Below are 21722 nucleotides of genomic sequence, written 5' to 3'. Positions count from 1 at the left end.
CGCACACGCACACGCACGCACGCACGCACTCACGCACGCACGCACACACACACGCACGCACACACACACGCATGCACGCACTCACGCACGCACGCACGCACGCACACACACACACACACACACGCACACACACACACACACACACACACACAGAAGTCCTCGTCCATGCATGCTGCCCACTCAGCCTCTGTTCATGCAGTGCGGTTGGACTCTCTCTCTCTTCTCTACCGACTGCTGCTGCATGGTGACTAAGTTCCTGTTATGCAACAGACAGCAGACTCCACATTTCAATTAATCCATTACGGTGTTAATGTGAGAAATTGTGATTTGTTACACATGGATCGGTGGGCCCGAATCCGACACACCGGGCCCTCTTTTACGTACAGGGGTGTCACAATGGGGGGGGGGGGGGGGGAAGTGGGACTGAGTTATTAGGGCCCAAGGTGGAGGGGCCTTATATTTTATATACTTTCGCTATTGAAAAATAGCAGATCTGCTATTGTTGAAAAAGTCGTGAAAATGTGTGCAAATCTTTAAATATACTGTATGTAATCTTTAAGCGAACATTTGTAACCTTTTGCTTCTGGGGGGTCCCTGGAACTAAATATTTTGAGATTGGGGTCCGTGGCCAAATACATATCATTTTGGGGGTCCTTCACATGAAAAAGTTTGAGCAGCACTGACATAGGTTTTTCAAAAAACCTTAGAAGGATTTGAAATATTCACAGACTTGCACAAAATAGCAGATCGACAAGCTCGCAGCGCGGCACTCGGTGCCGCGCTGTGAGCTTGTATATCTGCTATTTTTCAATAGTTAAAGCACAGAATAATTGAAGTGAATCCTTGTACCCAGGGCCCAGAATTTGGTGTGACACCCCTGTTTACGTACGCCACTGCCTTAAACCAGTGGTCCTCAACCTTTTCTGGTATCGGGGACCACTTGAAAATCTTGGGACCATTCGTGGCCCACCCATCTGACGGGACGTGCCAGGTGACCTTCCCGGGTACCCCGGAAATAATCGGTGACCCATAAAGCTATAGTGAACAGCTCCAAAATAAGGATAGGTTGTTAAACTAGTCTGTGGATCATAGGCAATAAGTATAGTCAAACTCGTCGAGCGGCATGAGAAGAAATGAGATAACGTCTTAGGCCACGTTTACTCGACAACGGTCTGTAGGGAGAACGCAAAATGTCATTTTGTTCTCACATTTTAATCCAGTGTTCAGACAAAGACGCAAAAACAATGACTAAAACACAGGGCCGTAGCGCGTCTGATCAGCGCTCTAGGCGAGCTCTCTTGAATGCGCCTCTCTCCACTCGCGTGCGTTTTGTGCGGGTTTTGCCGTGATTTTAGTCGTTTTGGGCTGGTTTGGGTCCACTCCCTCCATTTTGGCGCCCCCTCTAGGATGGCGCTCTAGGCGGCCGCCTATACCACCTATAGCTAAAAACAGCCCTGCAAAACGATGTAGTGTGCACACCAGGTCGCTAGGTGGCAGTGACACTATCTGGCAGTGTGTGACATCATGTCCGCTCTACAGTTTACAGTTTACAGTTTAGGCATTTAGCAGACACTTTTAATCCAAAGCAATTTACAATAAGCAGATCAAATATCACAATAATAAACAAATGTCAGTACATCAACAGCAATATAACAAATGCAAATGAATATCTATCTAGAAAAACAGTATAATCTGTAAAGAAAAATAAAATAATAAAAAAGGTTTCTAAAAAACCTAAAAAACAAATGCTAACTAGCTTCATGTATGGACATTGATTTCCAGTAGTGCTAAGGGTTTTGGTGGAGCTCTACTGTACTTCCTGTCACAGCATTTGTTTACATAATCACCAATCACCATGGCAGTGTACAGGTTTCAGCTGCTGTCGGCCTTGCAGCGTCAGTCATGACATCACACGTTTTGCGGTTTCCCAGTAACTCGCCTGTTTAGATAGAAACGCAAGGAGGATTTGTTTCAAAGATTTTCACTCTGAGAAGAGGTTTTGCTCAGTGGCGTCAGTTCAGAAAAAGCTAAGGTATGGCAACATGACTGGTGTCTTGCACGCTGGAAATTGGGTTAAATATTCTGGAAAGGTTTTGTTAAGGGTTTGGAAATTAATTGGTAAAAATGTGTGGGAACCCTGTGGACTGGAGTAAGACGATGAACACCTAACTGCCCCTGGTGAGCTGGCTCTGCCACTGGTGTGGGATTGGGTGAATTTGATGCATAATACAGTACATCGTAAAGCGTTCAGAGTGGTTGGAAGTGAACCCTATAGTGTCCCTGTTCTGGGGGAAAACATTCAATGAAAATAGCAGATCGGCGAAGAGATTTTGTGTAGAGGGGGGAAAAAGGAGCCGACCAAGTACAAGTTGGGTTTATCAACAAAGGACAGCATTCTGTGTTAAATTGCTTCCAAGTGCACCAGAAAAATAAGCGTAGCCTAGTCTGTGTGCTGCTGTCTGTCTAGATGTAAAGATACAAAGGTAGAGATAGGCTATACATAGAATTATATTTCTCTCCTGCTGGTTGGCTCCACAGCAGCCCACTATTGCTCAATATTACTAATATATAACAGAGAACGTAGAGGTGTACAACTGTGCAGCACACAGTGTGTGTTAGGAATGGGACGCTAAGCGATATTATCGTTTATCGTGATAAAAAACACTCACAGTAATCGTATGGTGGAGATTTAATCTATTGTGATATCGTCCTCCATCATGCACTGGGATCAATTCACCTTTTATTTGCCGAGCCACAAATCCGGTACCACTTAACTCATCTGGTGCCGATCCCGAACTAGTTCGGCTTCATTTCAATCCAATACAATCTTTTTTTTATTAATTCACTTACCCCGAGCTGCTTGTAGAGTCGTGGGTGGTCCTGGCTCGCTAGCCGCTAGCCAGCTAGCCGTTCTACTCTGTCCGACGATATATTCCATTAAAAATGGTTTAAAATACATTTTTGAGCTCCCCAATGTTCACCCGATGTTCGGCGCCGCTTCCGATGAGTACATGAGTGTGCCGAACCCGAAGTAGTTCGGCTTTATTTAATTAAATTAATAAAATGATAAGAGGCCTTCTGAAGCCTGGCTTGATTTTTGTAGCTACTAGCCGAAAGCTAACAACGTCCCGGCCGGCCGTAATTTGCGAACGCAATCGCCAATCTCCGCCTAATCCAATGAAAGGCCGCATCTTTAAAGGCTTATATCTCTTTTTTGTGTTTTAGGAAAGCGGCGCGAGGTTTATTTACGGCGAAATCGCCCAAAAATGATCTTTTAAATGACAAAATGGGAATAGCCATTCTGTTAGCATCTTCATCCGGGACATTTCCATGCCGTGCAGGAACGTGAGCACGTCAGGTCCTGGAAGCTGAAGTCCTGGAAGCTAAAGCGCTCGCCTATGAGAGATGCGCTGGCATTCTTTGGCCCCTAGAGGGCGCTGGCGCTCAAAGAGTTAAACTCGCTATAATTGGTAAAAGGTACTTATAATATACGTACGTGATAGTCTTTTTTTTCACTCAATGTCTTTGCCAAAAAATAGCATTGTGAGCTTGTACTGTAGATCTGCTATTTTCTTCAGGATAATGGATTTTGATTATTGTGATAATATCGTTAATCGCAATTTGCATGGGTGCATGGGGGTCCGCTCATCGTTCCGCCGGTCCGTTGTTCCGAGTAGGAACTCACCAGCATCGGCAGGTTAGTTATTCACTCCCATTGGCAGGTTAGTTACTCACCCGCGTCACGGTAGGGTTAGGGTTAGTTTCAGAGATAGTTTTACTGAGGTTAGGGTTAGGGTTAAGGTTAGGTTGAGTTTGTCGGCATACCGGCCCGTCGGCATATTGACCCTAACCCCCTGCATGTGTGTGTCACTCTCTGTTAATGTCTCTCTCTCCATTTCCCCTGTCTGTCTCTCAATCCCTCTCTCTATCATCTTTGTCTCTTTTTGCACTCTCTCTCTCTCTCTCTCTCTGGCTTTAATAAAAGCTGCTCTCCTCAGTTCAGTTAGTGAAACTGTGCTTGCTTCTTCTAACACACAGCACAATCATGCACACAAAAAACACACCGAAATAAAAGGAGGAGTGGGGTACTATAGTTACATTGGGCCCGATTCATCACTCTGGTCGTAAATATAGTGTAAATAAAGTGACTAAATCTGGCTTATATTTCTGTTTTACCTTCAAAATCCCAGACAAAAAAAACATTGCTGAATCTGAACCTAACTTGGGAATTGTCCTAAATGCCGGTAAGATCAAAACACGGGCGTAATTAGGCCGTAAAGTGCTTGATGAATCCCATTGTTCTCACCGTTCATATCAGTAAAGCTGTTCTGTGATCAATTAGCGTTCCAATTTGCAGTTCCAGATGTGGTCTGGCTCTACAGTCTAGACTCCAGACCAGTTGGGAGCACTGAGCAGTAAACAGAATAAACCAGCCTTTCCACAGCTACTTCTGAAAGCCTGCTGGCGATGGGAGTTTAATCACTTGAACCAGTGCCATCCCAATGTTGGGTATTATAGGTGAAATAAACGTTGTCCAAAATAGGGATGGGACGATATGAAAGTTTCATATCACGATTATTGTGGCAAAAGAAATCACGATTTACGATATTATCACGATAATCAAAATCCATTATCCTGGGGCGGAACATTTGCCAAAAAATCACACCCGTGTGAAGTGGAGCTGTGTGTGTGTGTGTGTGTGTGTGTGTGTGTGTGTGTGTGTGTGTGTGTGTGTGTGTGTGTGTGTGTGGATCATGTGTACCGTTTTTTGTGACATTTGAAGAAAATATGTAGGAAAAGGAGCAAAAAGTGTGTTTTGGAGAAAATTCAAGATGGCGGAAAATCTATCATGGCGCAAATGGGCGTGGCCTATATGGGGAGATGCGTCATGACCCAAGGAATCCAGGGAAAAAATATTTTTAATTTTCCGACCTACGGTTCAAGAGTTACAGGCCAAAACGTAAAGTGGGGTGTTATGGCGCCACCATGCGGCCAAATGACACAATTATTTTTTATTTAATCCTTGAAATCATTATGAACCTCCTCTCCAAGTCTTGAAACTCTAGCCCCTATGGTTTGCGAGAGACAAATAATTGAATGTGAGTTTTTGCGATTCCCATTATAAGTCAATGGGGAAAATTAATTCACTAATAAATTAATATCAATTAAACTATTGAACCTTTCTCTTAGCAAGTTACTAGCCCACGATTCCCGAGTAAGCCGGTCGATTTGACATATGGCGCGAGTGTGTGGTGGCAAAACTGTGGGACTAGTAGCGTGCCGAAGTTTAGGAAGTTCAGGCTACATACACACACACAGACACACAGACAGACACACAGACCCACACAGCCACGTATAGGGAGCCTGTGCTTCACACAGCTCCAAAAAGACTGTATCAAGTATGTAGGCTATATTATAAATACCTTTTACCAGTTATAGAGGGTTTAAGTGGTACCGGATATGCAGCTCGGCAAATAAAAGGTGAATTGATCCCAGTGCATGACGGAGGACGATATCACGATAAATTAAATCTCCACAATACGATTATCGCGAGTGTTTTTTTTTTGTGATTAAGTGGTTAGAAAAGCAGAATGACCAGAACTGAAAGAGAGAAAACATGAGGGCGGGCAGGAGACAGACAGACAGACAGACAGACAGACAGACACGCTGAACGACAGGGACGTGCAGAGAATCTTAGAGAGGCAGGGGCTGAAATTTCTAAAAGGGCCTTTTGGTGAAAACATCAAAAAGAGCAGACCTCCAAGCTCACAACGCGTCGCAGCGCGACGGAGGTCGGTCGGCTGTTTTCGATGCTTGATTTCTATACATTTCTTGATTTCAACATAAGATGCTCCATTCAAGTTCAGGAGAGTTTGGACAAGGCAATTCTCTTGAACGCTGCCTTCATGTATGGCATGGAAAGAGGCCATTTGCATTTCTTTCACCATAGTTTAGTTTTTTTTTGTTTAGTTTAGTTTAGTTTATTTGATCACTCACATACATTTATCAGGTCATACATCCACTTACCGGTATTCATTGTTACATGTGATCAAAAGGAATAGGCTGAAGCTGAAAGCTTATGAATGCCTATCCTAGTATACATGGAGTAATTACAATGATTGGTTGTTGCAGTGTTTAAAATTTAAGGATACATCGGCATATAGCAGATATGAGAAAAGAATGAAGTAAAAACTGCATTCATGGTCTGGAGAGGGCACTTTTTTACAGACAGATAAAAGAGTAGGGGCTCAAGCCCCCTTTGATATCTATGTGTGCACGTACCTGCTGAATGAATTCACAGGTCCTCAAAGTTATTTCACTTCATGTAAATGGGATTTTTGAACCTTGCTAAGATACTGTCAAAAGTGAAAAGGGAAGATGCACAGTTTGTGTTCTTACAAGAGACACATCGCACATCACCAGAGCAAGAGAAAAATGAAAGAGAATGGTATTTTCAAGGGTATATTACTCATCTTCTAAATCAGGTCATAGAAGAGGCATAGCAATCTTAACATCACAAAAAAAAATCTCTTTTGAGCTACTCTCAAAGGTTTCCGACAAAGAAGGGAGATATATAATGGTCTCTGGAAAAATAAATGATAATGTAATTACATTACTTACTTAATATCCCCCCCTGGAAGCAAGTTTGCTTTTTACAGAAGAATATTTGATTTAATGATTGGGGCTACGGGAATTGTCTTGTGTGGTGGGGATTGGAACATAAGTCTAAATAAAACATTTGGTTAATCAAAAACATTATCTAGTACACCATTAAATAGGAAAATGTATTTTGTAACGACAGAGCTGGGCATACAGTATTAGATCTTTGGAAGAACCTTTACCCATCAGGCTGTGTTTGTACATTATATAGCTTTTTCAGCATATTCCATATTTTGGAACAGTAATTATCCTAACAGGAGGAGTTAAAAAAGTCTGTTGAATACAGTAGTAACAATATTACTGTTTTGGCAATAGTAATATTTGTTACCGGGGAAAGTAATATATTTCAAAGTAATACATTACTAAGTTACTGCCGAGCACTGATACTAAGCCTAAGCCTGTTCTTTTCTATGACACTTGTTTTGTTGTTGATTTGTATTATGGTAATTTGCATTAATCCAAAATGGCCCGCAAACGGCATCTCAAAATTTGATCCGCTTGTCCCAGAATGATGTGTTATACAAACAAGCTCTACAACAAGAGTGTTGTAGATGATGTGTTATACAAACAAGCTCACAACGCGTCGCATCGCAACCAGACTCACTGAGTTTTCCGGTTAGCGAAGAAGAGTGCATCCGAAATGAGAAAAAAAAGGACAAAACTAGCGATTTAAGGGGTTGTTTCATGCCGTGGTTCATGTTTTATGTACCCTGGTTAGATAACCACAGTCTGAGAGCTCGGAACTACCTTTACTTTTTGGATAAAATTTCGTAACGAGTGTTTTCAAACTCGAAGTGGAGGCGGTCCGGGCCAGCGCTCGGGTACCTTTTTAGGACCTCATCTCGGAGCACAACAGTATGCAGCGACGGGTGAGGTTCTATATGGGGCTAGTGATTGAATACCAGAAAACTCGCCCCAAACTCGTTTCCCAACGGGTTTGTGGCCTTAAGCTAGATGCAGATCAAATCTGTGCTTCTGGGGGTCCCTGGAACAAAAAAGTTTGCAATAGGGGTCCATCCGTGGAACAAAATATTTTGAGATACGGCCAAAAACACATTTTGCGGGTCCTTATCCAGTGATAGGCACATTCTACAAATGTCTTCTAAATCATAAAAAATTTCTGGAAAAAAAAAAAAATATGTTGCCATCAGTGTTTCTCAAACTTTGTCATGTGACGGAGAATGAAATGTATTTGGCCACGGACCCCCATCACAAAATATCTTGTTCCAGGGACCCCCAGAAGCAAATATTTGATTTTAGTCTATTCTGCATCTAGCTTAAGGCCACAGACCCGTTGGGAAACGAGTTTGGGGCGAATTTGTTTTAGGGCGAGTTTTCCGGTTACCCTAGTGATTTACCTACCTTCGATCTCCGGCAACCATAAGGGGCTCTAGCCGTTCCCATTCCCATGCTTTCCTCTCACCGCAATTACCGCTCTGTTACTTGCTACGTGCAGTTGCTCTCTCAACTCGATTAACTAGGTGACAGAACAAGCGAATACACAACAAATCGTTGGACTTAGTATGCTGGCTGTAGGTCTGAAAGGAGCAGATCTATGCCCACGAGGCTCAGGCTGCAAGAATCAAGCGCTGCGATGATTAATTAGACTGACGGACCAGGGATCAGAATACTGCAGCGCGATATATCGTCACTGTCGGGCAGAAACCTTGTATCTCCAAGTTTCAAATTTGTACATTTTCTCGCAAAGCAAAGCCTTGCTTCATCATGCAAGGCCGCCGCACAAAAGTAGTGAAAACAGCCGATCTACAAGCACACAACGCCTCGCGCTGCGAGGCGTTGTGTGCTTGTAGATCGGCTGTTTTCACTAGTTTACATCATTTTTAAAATGATAAATACAAAACAAACCGTTTTGGACATACAAGGTTTCCACCCATATAACGACGATATGGGGGAACCAAAGTTGTTCCCCCGTCAGTTAAAGTGAGAGCCGAGAATGCATTTAACTGACTTGTACTGTAGCACACTCAGGACCTCTACACAGAGACCTGACCTCGTTGCGTGCGGAGCACTGACCCGTGTAAGTTGAGTTGATGTTTCAACACTGGATAAACACATCTGTTTATCCAGGAAATGCCCCGCAGGCAACACACGCTTTAATTTCTACATACAGTAGCTGTGTGTGTGTGTGTGTGTGTGTGTGTGTGTGTGTGTGTGTGTGTGTGTGTGTGTGTGTGTGTGTGTGTGTGTGTGTGTGTGTGTGTGTGTGTGCCTTTCCATCATCCATCCCTTGATGCAAGACAAGGCAAGTTTATTACTATAATAGATCAGTGGCGTCAGTTCAGAAAAAGCTAAGGTATGGCAACATGACAAGACACCAGTCATGTTGCCATACCTTAGCAACATGCATGATACATTTATTTTAAGAAGTACATTGTATTTCCCCCCTCGTTTCTACGGTTTCTTGGGCTGGATATGGCAGCCTGGAACGGTTGTTCAAGTGCAGCTAAACTTGGCATGTTAGTAAACGTGCCACAATACCTTGTTAAAGTGACCATTTTTTTAAATTTAGCATTTGTAGTTATTTTACTATAATTTAACGACATAATAACCAGCACAGATAGACAAAGAGACATTCATGGATTTATATTTAAAAGTAACTTTTATTTTCCCCCCTGGACCCAGGGTATGGTACAGAAACAGGAGATATGGGCCACATGCCCAGGGAACCCAAGGGTACTTATTCCATACAGAAAGACAATAGAAGGAAAGGAAGTTGACCCCACTTGGCAGCCATTACACTTGTAGTTTACGAAACAGATAGCTGTAGATGATAAATGGTGCATTTATATATTGCCTTTATCCAAGGTGCTTTGCATGCAGTAGATTGTGCATTATATTCACCCATTCACACACACGCACGCACGCACGCACGCACGCACGCACGCACACACACACACACACGCATTCATACACCGGTGGCAGAGGAAACCATGCAAGGCACCAACCTGCTCACCGGGAGCAACTAGGGGTTCAGAGTCTTGCTCAAGGACTCTTCGACTCTGGGGGAGCCTGGGATCGAACGGGGAACCCTACGTGTTCTAACGGCGGTTTCTCTACCCCTGAGCTGTCAGTTAGCAGATAGCAGTCAGTCAGTCAGAGAGGAAGTGAAAAGAAAGGGGATAAACAGAGGTGAACAAAAGGGAGACAAATTGACTGGAGATCTGAAAAGAAAGAAAGTATAATAATGGAACGATTCGGGTAACTAGACAGAGTTCACACTGTGTTTGTTGGGGGGGACTAGGGCGCTGACTTGATTATGACATTTTACATGACGATTAATTGTCACTCAAATAATTGCGATTAACGATTTCGTTTTTTGTCGTTGACAATTACATTTCTGTTTGGCTTGTTGCACATGGCAGAAATGACAAACAACCTAAATACACAAAGAAATGAAGGACATATTTGACAACTTTAAAAAGAACATTGACAGTGGAAATAGCCGATCTACAAGCTCACAACGCGTCGCAATGCGACGCGTTGTGAGCTTGTAGATCGGCTATTTCCACTATTTCTTTAAATGTTTGAATATATATAAACATTTTTCCAACATGTAAACGATTATGACGATTATCCCAAAATAATTGCGATTATGTCAAAATAATTGCGATTAGACGATTATGTAATAATTGTGACAGGCCTGGGGGGGGACTCTACTGCAGTCTAAACCAGTGTTTCTCAAATGGGGGTACGTGTACCCTAGGGGTACGTGGTGGTACTGCAGGGGGTACTCCAAAATGCCCCCCAAAAATAAAAATAGAAGGATAAATCATGCTAATATTGTTCATAGTTAAGGAATTAACTCAAATTGAATTAGGAGGGGAAACACTGTACTGTTATGTTTAATGAAGACTCATGGAGAAACTTGAGTTGCCCAAATTACATGGTACCAGGAAACTGGGATGTGTATTAATGTATTGAAGTTATTGACATGAAAACTTCTTATTTGTGATTTTATATTCTTGTAATGGGGGGTTAGCAGCATACCTCCATTTATGTATATTTAAATTGCAGTTTTATAAGCAAAATGTTGTCGGGTAAAGGGGGTACTTGGAAAGGGGAAAGGGGGTACTCAAGCCAAAAAAGATTGAGAAACACTGGTCTAAACAGTGCCAGTTTCACCCCCCTCCCCCTCTCACCAACACCTCCTGCACCTACATCTCTCCTTCCGTTTATTGCTCTGCCCATTCTCTCTCTTCTCCCTCCCCCTCTTCCTCCCTCAGGGGCGTCACAAAGGGGGGGAACGTGGGACTGAGTTACTAGGGCCCAAGGTGGAGGGGCCTTAACACCGAGTGCCGCGCTGCGAGCTTGTAGATCTGCAATTTTTTTTAAAGTCTTGAAAATGTGTGCAAATCTTTTGAATGTATGTATTTTTTTAAGCGAACATTTGTAACTCAAATTTTGCTTCTGGGGGTGGTCCCTGGAACGAAATATTTTGAGATGGGGGGTCCGTGGGCCAAATACATATCATTTTGGGGGTCCTTCACGTGAAAAGGTTTGAGCACCACTGACATAGAAACATGGGTTTTTAAAAAAAAACCTTAGAAGGATTTGAAATATTCAAAGACACACATTTTCAAGATATAAAAAAAAAGAAATTGCAGATCTACAAGCTCGCAGCTCGCATATCTGCTATTTCAATAGTTAATGCACAAAATAATGTGTAATAATGCGTTCATGGGGGGGGGGGGGGGGGCCTGCGGTGAATCTTGGGCCCAGAAATTGGTGTGACGCCCCTGCCCCTTCTCTCTCTTCTCCCTCCCTCCCTCCATCACCATCACCTTCTCTCTCTCTCTCTCCTTTCCCTCCCCCATCTCTCCCCCTTTCTGTTTTAACATTCACGTTCCATCACCTGCCCTCGCTTCACGCAACACACTCTGCATACTAAAACCTTTGCTTGTCCTCTCCCACCTCTCCTCTCCCCCCCCCCCCCCCCCCCCCCCCATACACACACACACACATCTACTTCCACTGTTGTTGTTAATAATGTTAGTGCATGGTCTCTGGAGCCGCTACCGGACAGCAGAGCTCGGATGTCTGATACCGGCACTCCATACATTCTGAACTATACATTTTAGTTCTCCCCAACATTGGTCCTTCGAGCCGGATTGTAAATCAGCCGCCCAAGCACGACCCTTCCCAAGAGTGCAATATGCCACCCATACAAGGGAATAAAAACGTACCTACCTCCTCCCCTCTAGATGACGCTGTTCAGGATGGGAGAGAGGACTTCTTGCAAACCCATCAACACCAGGATTGCCTACTCATGTTGGAATTAGAAAGTGGATTCATTTGAGCGGAAGCTAGACACCTTGATTCAAATTCTCACCCCCACTTCGTCCGACCAGAACGAGGTAGCATCGGAGCACCCCTCCTCCAACTCTTGTCCAAAGACCTCATTCCAAGAAATGAGCTGTTTGATTGATTGATTGATTGATTGAAGAATTTATTAGAAGTTTGCAATAGAAAAAAGTACAGTTTCATGACAGTACAAATCACTGGTACAAGGTCAACTAAAAGGAGATCCTAGAAAGCCGAGGCTTATTTCCACAGGAACCACACTTTAAGTATCTCATATAACATTGAAAGACAGACGGATAGAACATAGTACTTTATCTAGGATAATATCAGTTTCAAAAGCATAACATCAAATACAAAAGGCAGAATACAAAGAAAAAGGGGGGGGGGAGCATGGGGGCTTAGTCTATTTACAAGTCACGGGTAGCTGCTGTCTGAAGGTGACTTTTCATACCAATTTTGAAGGAGGCTAGGGATTTGCTCTCCTTTAGGGCTTGTGGAAGGGCGTTCCACATGTTGATGGTATAGCAGGAGAACGAGTTAGCGCCTTGTTTAGTGTTAAATCTACGCTGATGATGATTAGTGGAGCTGCCTCTGGTGTTATGATCGTGAACATCCTTGACCTTTAAGAAGTAGTTTGTTAGGTACATGGGAATCTTGGAGGTGTAGTGTATCTTGTACACCAGGCCCATTGCAAGATGCTGTACTCTGTCAGCTACTTTGAGCCACCCCACGCTTTCGTGGTGATGCTCGGTAAGGTGGGTCAGAGGAGGGAGACCAAGCACAACCCTAATTAGTTTGTTTTGGGCTGTTTGGAGCTTTAGCTTTAAGGCAGCTGGGGCGTCGCGATACCAGACAAGGATTCCGTAATCAATGAGGGGCCCAATAAGAGCACCTCCTAGTGTCTTTCGGGATTTAATATTGATCAGTGGAGCAACTCTTTGCAAGAAGCGAATTCGTTGATTGACTTTATTGATTACCTTGGTGGTCATTTTTTCACTGGATAGGTTAGCCTCCAGGATGCAACCCAGGTAGCAGATGTGGTTTTTTCTTTCTATCACAGTGTCACCTACTTTAATTGTGAAGTTCTCAACTAGGCTAAGTTTCTGACTAGATCCAAAGAGGATACATTCAGTTTTGCCTAGGTGAATTGAGAGTCTGTTGTCATTGAGCCAGGTGCAGATCTTGTTAAGTTCACAGTTAAGGGCCTTTTCAACCTGCAAAATGTCTCTGCCTGAGACTAGGAGAGCCGAGTCATCCGCGAACAGAAACAGATTGCAGTCACAAGCAGATGACATGTCGTTTACGTATATTAAGAACAACAGTGGTCCTAGTATACTCCCTTGAGGTACTCCACAGTTTACTGGGAGGGGGGGGGACAGGGTTCCGTTGACTTCCACCATCTGTTCCCTCCCCACCAAGTAAGAGTGCATCCATCTCACTGCTGTGCTATCAAGACCAATAGCTTTGAGTTTTTCGATCAGAATAGAATGATCGACGGTGTCAAATGCCTTCTGGAGGTCCAGCATGACCATGCCACAATATTTGCCATCGTGAATTTCACGTTTGATGTAATCATTCAAATAGATGAGGCATGTATCTGTGGAATGGGACTCTCTGAAGCCAGACTGGAACTCGTAGATCAGTTTATTCTCTTCAAGATATCTAGCTATATCTAGATGTGATCATACTGATAGCTCCCTTCCCAGCCAGTATACCCCTAACCCCTCCAGATGTACACTAGTCGGACAAGGCAACCTGGTTGATATTTGAACCAATGTTCAAACAGCGAGTGCACATCATCATGAGTCAGATCACTCACAAAGCATTCTACTGTTCTGGAGATCTGCTCTTTTCACATCTAGATACTATACTCTTATTTACTTTCTTGGTGTATTTGTGAATTAATCTTGATCAGGGATCTCCATACCATATTGAGACTGACACAATGCATCCATATGGGCATTCCCAGATGTATGCAGCAGGGGTGTCACTCCCAATTATGGGCCCTGGGTACAAGGATTCCCTCACATTTTGTGCTTTAACTATTGAAAAATAGCAGATATACAAGCGATATGCAAGCTTGTAGATCTGCTATCTGCTATTTTGCGGAGTCTGAATATTTCAAATCCTTCCAATGTTTTTTGAAAAAACGATGTTTCTATATCAGTGGTGCTCAAATATTTTCATGTGAAGGACCCCCACAATGATATATGTATTTGGCCACGGACCCCCATCTCAAAATATTTTGTTCCAGGGACCCCCAGAAGCAAGATTTGAGTTACAAATGTTCGCTTAAAAAGTACATGGGTTTATATTCAGATTCAGATTTGCACACATTTTCACGACTTGTCAAAAATAGCCGATCTACAAGCTCGCAGCGCGTCCCTCGGTGCCGCCGCTGTGAGCTTGTATATCTGCTATTTTTCAATAGCTAAAGTCTAAAATAATTAAGGCCCCTCATGGGCCCTAGTAACTCAGTCCCACTTTCCCACCCCTTTGTGCAGTAGCGCTTTCGAGGCCGGACGTGACCGGACGCCGTGTGGCCAATATATTTCCCACATGCGACATCTAGAGAACAGCGACATCTAGAGGCAGCGGAGTGTCAGGACTGGACTTCTACCATTGGTTCCTTCCTATGCATGGGAACATATTTTATTTTCCTCCAAGTATCGCGATACTACGGCCTGAAGTATCAATACAGTATTGGCAAATAAACTATTGCGATGTATTGCCATATCGATTATATTGCCCACCCCTAGCTATTTGCATAACACGTTTACCAGGTTACCAGTGAGTGGGATCTAGTCACAAGCCCAGGCTACTCTATTCATATGGATACTTACTTTAACACCTAAGGTTTCCAGCGGTGACTGCATGTAAATGTGTGTGATCCTCATACATGGCCCCATTACTGGTATGTAGGCTACTGTTTGACATTTGTTCAAAGCAAACCTTGTTTCTCTGTAGCCTGTATTTTCTAGTAAATGAGTAAATGAAACTAGAAAGTAAAAACCACAAGTAACAATGCAAATATAATTAAGACTTGAACACGTTGTTTTTGTTTTCCCACCATTAGATCTGCTGAGATCCGTTCTTTATAAATAGCCTCTAGAGGCTGGAGGCGCGCGTGCGCGCGTGCACGTGACGTCAATAAATGACCGTCCGCCCTGAAAAGAAAATCCCAAAGCACCATTGCCTTTGTGACGCCACTGCATGGCAGAGATTCAGAGAAGGCCTGTATGTCGTGGAAGTGTTCAAATAATATTTAATTTGTTGGTGAAAGGGCTAAGAACATCAAGTGTAAATTATGGCTGGGTGACAAGTGTCTACAAGGTTTGATTTAAAGAAGCATCTCCAAGCCAAGCACAGCTGCATGGTGGCCTCTCAGGCAGTAGGCTAGACTCGATTTGATTTTATGTTTACTCGTAATCTAACATAATCGTAAAGGTGATAGTGTTATGTCACTGCGAACACAGCAGCAAGATTTGTGAACGTTTGCGATAAAAGAAGGCTAGAGAATGGAATACAACCGCCCTAAGGACTACACACCACAGAGTGACCTCTAGACCTGCTGCACATAGAAATAGAGCTGCTACTTTTAAGCACGTTTTAAATCTGAGGCTTTTTTTGTATACTACTTAAAGGTGTATTCAGTGATAATGAAAGTGGCCGGGGGTCATCTTGTTCCTTACTGGCCTTACAGCGTGGAAATGTTTAGTTTTTTTATAGATTTTTTTACACCATTATAATGTTCTCGTTTTGATCAATAGACCCAATCACTGAATATCGGTAGGCCTACGTCTCCAGCTTCAGGATGTGTATGATACTGATTTACTACAAGACTGTGGCATTTTATGAGTTCAGTAGTTTACAATCTAGGCATTTAGCAGACGTTCTTGATTCAGAGCGACTGTGGTTCTCATAACTTTTATTTTGACCGTCTTAACTAAACATCATAACATAACTACGGCCATACTCTACCCTGATTGGTCGAGGACTGGCTGGCCACCTCTGAAAACCGAATCTAGCTATGCTCGTAACACGGGCCATGGTGGAAGTCCTTATGGTCAAAACACATTCTAGTGAGGAGAATGAATGGAAAATGTACCAATTCTTTTTTTATTTGAATGAAATGCAATCAGTGAATATACCTTTAAAATCGTTTTGAGGACAAATGTTGTCCCAAAGCGACCACACAGGATTGCTGCTATTTGTTCCAAACAGCTTTATACCCTGTATATGCAGTATAACATGTATTTAACGACAAAATGTGACATAGCTCTGTTTACATAATGCGGTTTCCCTCCAACTGTACAGTATAAATGTTCCCCTTTATTATATTTTGACCTAACCCTAAAGCCCCTATCATAGTCCAAGGTGAAGAGCTATCCACCGCAAATTTTAGGTGGAAAGCTTTCCACCTCAAGTCAGAAAATAGTCAGTCACGGTGAAGTCCTATTCACCGTGACTGACTGGTCCAGGTCGACCAATCAGTGAACGGGGTGAAGAGCCTATCTGTCTGAAAGTAAAAGCAGAGAGATGTGTCAGGACTCGCGGTGGAAAGCTCTTCACCGCGAGGAATGACGCAACGTTGTAGTTTTATGACTCAAAAAGACTACACCGCGGTGGATAGCTTACCACCGTGGTGCCGACTATGATAGGGGCTTTACCCTAACCCTAACCCGTGGCAATGTAAACATATCGTCGTTGACGGGTGGAAACCTTGTATGTCCAAAACCGTTTGTTTTGTATTTATCATTGTTAAAATGACTTAAACTAGTGAAAACAGCCGATCTACAAGCACACAACGCCTCGAGGCGTTGTGTGCGTGTAGATCGGCTGTTTTCACTACTTTTGTGCGACGGCCTTGTGTGATGAAGCAGTGCTTTACTTTGCGGAAAAATGTACAAATTTGAAACCCGGAGATACGAGGTTTCTGCCCGACAGTGACGATATGTTCTCTCATGCCAATACAGCGCCTTTGAATTGAGAAGTGTATGTCAGTGTTAAAGATTGTGGGCTTGTAGACTATATCTAGGCTATGCAATGACAATACATACAAAGGGACACTTATAGAATCGGGCCAAAATTCTAATTTTCACGATTTTTCAAAAATAGCAGATCTACAAGCTCGCAGTGAGCTTGTATATCTACTATTTTTCAATAGTTAAAGCATAAAATAATGATACACAATATAGTGTACCCGTTAACACTGAGAGTGTACCATATCTGTACAGTCAGCGTTAAATTAGCACTCTGGATTTACAGTGCAGCCTCTGATGTCTAGCTTCAACCCTGCTTTGTGCTGTGTAAGCTGCCTGTGCCCTCTGTGTGTGTGTGTGTGTGTGTGTGTGTGTGTGTGTGTGTGTGTGCGTGTGCGTGTGCGTGTGCGTGTGCGTGTGCGCGTGTGAGAGGGAAAGAGAGAGAGACCAGATGTGTGTATGTACGTACACGTGCATGTGTCGGTGCACTAATAGACTAGAGGGTATGCGTGTGACATCATCATCATATCTGGAAGTTATGCAGGAACGCCTACTGAGTGGCAAAACAAAACTACTTTCTGGCCTTGACAGCCCAAACATCCAAACAGAAAAGTCCTAACTGATCTCATTAAACAACGTTAAACTCACTTTGCCACTCGATTTGCCACTCACTTTATGCATGTGCATACCCTCTATATACAAGTACAACAGTGTTGATTTTGTCGACTAAAACTATGACGAAAACTAAATAAAAACGAAATAAAAACTAAGCTGTGATGACTAAAACTAAGACTAAATATATTGACAATTTCGTCAACAAAATAAAAACTAGACTAAAATGTTAGGGAGCGACTAGCGGAGAAGAGTCATTGTATGTTTGGTTGCTCTCAGGTGTTGCGTGCTGAAAATAGCAGATCTACAAGCTCACAACACGTCGCGTTGTGAGCTTGTAGATCTGCTATCTTTAGCGCACAACCAAGTGTAAATCAGTCATTACGATGCCATCAGGGCCTGCCAAAATACATTTCAGTTGACTAAATCAACTGTAGATTTAGTCACCAAAAATCTTATGATATTTAGTCGACTAAAACTAAAACTTTTCAGGTGACTAATTTATGACTAAAACTAAATGACATTTTATTCAAAAGACTATGACTAAAACTAAATCAAAATTTGCTGTCAAAAACAACACTGAAGTATGATTTTGGTCAATGTTAGGGTATTATTTGAAGTTTTGAGAGAGAACAGTGGACTGCTGGAAGATAAATGGGTGGATTATAAACACATTCTCATAATCTCCATTGACACAGGTCAGACATATAGGGGTCACCCGAAGGTCATTTATAGGATTAATAACCTCAACCTGCTGGTAAAGCTGTGATTACCTATTGATCCAACACTTTATGTACTTAAACCACTACACACAGACACACAAAGCCAAACCATATGCCATGTGTGTGTGTGTGTGTGTGTGTGTGTGTGTGTGTGTGTGTGTGTGTGTGTGTGTGTGTGTGTGTGTGTGTGTGTGTGTGTGTGTGTGTGTGTGTGTGTGTGTGACCATGTGTGTATAAATATTTATGCGTGTGAAGGGTCAGAACTCACAGGGGCGTGTCTACTGGTTTACCATGGCCTACTCTCTATAAATAGCATCCGGCCCTCTCTCTCTCTCTCTCTCTCTCTCTCTCTCTCTCTCCTTTCCCCTCCGTGACCCAGCTCACGCCACCACACGTTCCCACCATATCAGAACAGGAGGGAGAGAGAGAGTCAGAGAGACCCTTACCCCAGCAGGACCGCAACAGAGGGGACGACAGAAACAGAGAGAGAGAGAGAGAGATCAAGAAAGAAGTGAAACAAGTGACAGATCGAGCGCCAGAAAGAGAGAAGAGAGAAAACACGCTCAGACACTATAGGAGAGAGAAAGAGAGAGAGAGAGAGAGAGAGAGAGAAGAGTGCATCAGGCCGATTTTGACATGCGACCTGACGGTCGCTTATCTCCTGATTAAGGAGTCTGAAGCTGGTTGCACACTGCAATGCGTTTTCTCATTGCGTTTTGGAAATCCAAAATCCTCGAAAGCATTTTTCAGGCCAAGAAGAGAGAGAGGAGAGAGAGAGAGAGCAAAGGACCCAGTGGCGACACTTTGCGAAAATCGGAAAAAAATCAACCCTGGTCCGAAAATAAATACGAAGCGGACAGCAGTGTGCAAACGTGATTGACATAACGTGAGGTTGATTTTTTTATTCACGCGCTCCGAAATTCACTCCGATATTCGGCCCGAAAAACGCAGCAGTGTGCAAAGACCTTTACTGGTGTATAGTTTGTTTCAGGAGCGGCGGCAGTGGTAAAACAGTGAGGGGACAGTATTGTGGCTACCGCTAGACTTGCGCCAGTCGGGAGGGAAAAACACAGAAAGAATAGGTCGATAGCATGAAAAGTCGGGGGACATTCTGGACCTAATAACATCCCCTCCGGCACTTACCCATGGTTTGTTTGTAGTTTGTTCAAACAAACTACAAACATATTCCTGCTGTTGCTAGCAATGACCTGTAGGGGTGCAGCACTCATGAATTAACAGGCGGTCGTCATACCACTCGCATATTAGGAGCCCCTTGCGGTCATTCTATTCTGTCCCCCCTCGTCACCCAACACGGGGTGACACCACCATCGTCGCCATGGACGACGACATGTACGACAGGGAGCTGGTGGTGCGTTTGCCGGGACGGTCGTCGTCGTCCTCCGGCCGCCGCTCCCCCTCGCCAGAGGAGGAGGAGGAGGAGGAGGCGAGGAGGAGGAGTAGGAGGCGTCCTTTTGGCGCGGCGGGCGGCTTCGGCGAGACGCTGGTGCTGAGGCACAAGGAGGTTCACAACCTGTTCTTTGTGCCGTTCAGGGAGCAGCCCATCTACAGCACGCGGGCGCACGTCTTCCAGATCGACCCCAGCACCAAGAAGAACTGGCTGCCGGCCAGCAAGCACGCCGTCACCGTGTCCTTCTTCTACGACAGCACGCGCAACGTCTACCGCATCATCAGTCTGGACGGGACCAAGGTCAGTGCGGTGGTCACACGTTGGTTACACTCAATCACGCACGCACATGCACACGCACACGCACAGCGTACGTTCAGACAGTCAGAGGCAGATGCATCGACCCCCATCCACTCCCATGTTAAGAGAATAACCCGGAAGAGGCGTTAGGTCTCTGATGGAAGATGCATTATGCCTCTGTGGGGTCACAAGCTCAAGGGTTGAATACAGGTTCATGGTTCAGCACTGCTGTACTCTCACCCGCTAGAGCAGGGGTTTTCAAAGTGGGTGACGGGGCACCCTGGGGTGCCGCGACAGCAGTCCAGGGGTGCCGCGAGATAATTTGATAATATTTGGAATTTATTTGGACACTTGAAAAAAATATTTAGTAGGCCTATCATTTTAAACTTGAAGTACAAAGTTATTTTCAGTCAGTTCTAACCAAAATGGCTATTATCTCAACGTTTTCCTCGCAACATAATCACTAAAATATCGTCACTGTTGGGCAGAAACCTTGTATCTCCAAGTTTCAAATGTGTACGTCTTTTGGTAAAGCAAAGCCCTGCTTCATCATACAAGACTGTCGCACAAAACTAGTGAAAACAACCGATCTACAAGCACACAACGCGCGTTGTGTGCTTGTAGATCGGCTGTTTTCACTAGTTTAGTACATTATAGATGATAAATACATAAACTAACGGTTTTGGACATACATGGTTTCCACCCGACTGCGACGATATGCTATAAATATAAGGTGCTAGGAGTGAAAATTATAATGTAGGGGTGCTTCGGATTAAAAAAAATATTCGTGGGGTGCCCTGAGACAAAAAAGTTTGGGAACCCCTGCGCTAGAGACACTCAACCAATGGGACAGACCTAAACGCAGGAAGTACCGGTACGTCACTTTGTTAACGTTCACATTAGCTGCTCAAGTGTGAAGGTTCAAAGGTAAGGGAGTAATGCTGCTATAGGCAGAGGCGTTACGCAGCCTTGCGAGCCAGAACGTACCCTCTCTCACACACACACACACACACACACGCACGCACGCACGCACGCACGCACGCACGCACGCACGCACGCACGCACGCACGCACGCACGCACGCACGCACGCACGCACGCACGCACGCACGCACACATGCACCCTTGAAGACACGCAGATACAGTGGCGTCAGTTCAGTAAAAGCTAGGGTATGGCAAAGAAGTCCTCATGGAAAATATGCATTACATTTTGGATAACACGGTTCTATTGTGAAAATAGCAGATCTACATGCTCACAACGCCTCACGCTGTGAGGCGGTGTGAGCATGTAGATCGGATATTTTCACAATGTCTGAAAAAAAAAACTTCAGGGTATTTAAAAATGTTGTCTTAGGAATGCGACAAAAAACAAAACATATTATTAAACTCCATGGCACGAGTAATCAATAGAAAAAAAGTCATTGGCAGTCATTGACTATATAAATATGAACAAAATAAAAAGAAAATAAACAAAAATAAAACAATTCACAGGAGGCAGGCAGTGATCACCCCATGTGCACACAGTGCACATGGGGTGATCACAGCTGCCAATCACAGTCTCAGCTGATCTTCTTGTCCCCTCGGGGCTTTGGAGACTAAATGCAACTCCACTGCCATGTGTTCATTGTGTTGGCACTCCCGCTCTGCGAGGCAGAGACGAGAGAGGCAGTGCAGAAGCACGTTTATGTCACTGCAATAACTGAGCGTGTACTCTTGCAGGG

At 43.8% G+C, this 21722-nt stretch overlaps 2 protein-coding genes across 2 annotated transcripts in view; both read left to right on the top strand.

Moving 5' to 3' along the window:
- The window catches only part of gstt1a (glutathione S-transferase theta 1a), a 308697-nt gene that overhangs the window by 180454 nt on the left and 106521 nt on the right, over nucleotides 1-21722 (top strand). The window lies entirely within an intron of this gene.
- LOC308295417 (homer protein homolog 1-like) overlaps nucleotides 19635-21722 on the top strand; it is a gene marked incomplete at both ends in the record, with an annotated part of 39292 nt that continues 37204 nt past the window's right edge. The window contains one exon of the mRNA XM_080738471.1: nucleotides 19635-20006. Within this exon, the coding sequence (XP_080594597.1) occupies nucleotides 19635-20006 (372 nt within the window). The remainder of the gene's footprint in view (nucleotides 20007-21722) is intronic.

Source organism: Nannobrachium achirus (genome assembly GCF_963921795.1).
Source record: "Nannobrachium achirus genome assembly, chromosome: 12".
Taxonomy (NCBI): Eukaryota; Metazoa; Chordata; class Actinopteri; order Myctophiformes; family Myctophidae; genus Nannobrachium; species Nannobrachium achirus.
This window is presented reverse-complemented; position numbering and strand designations above follow the sequence as displayed.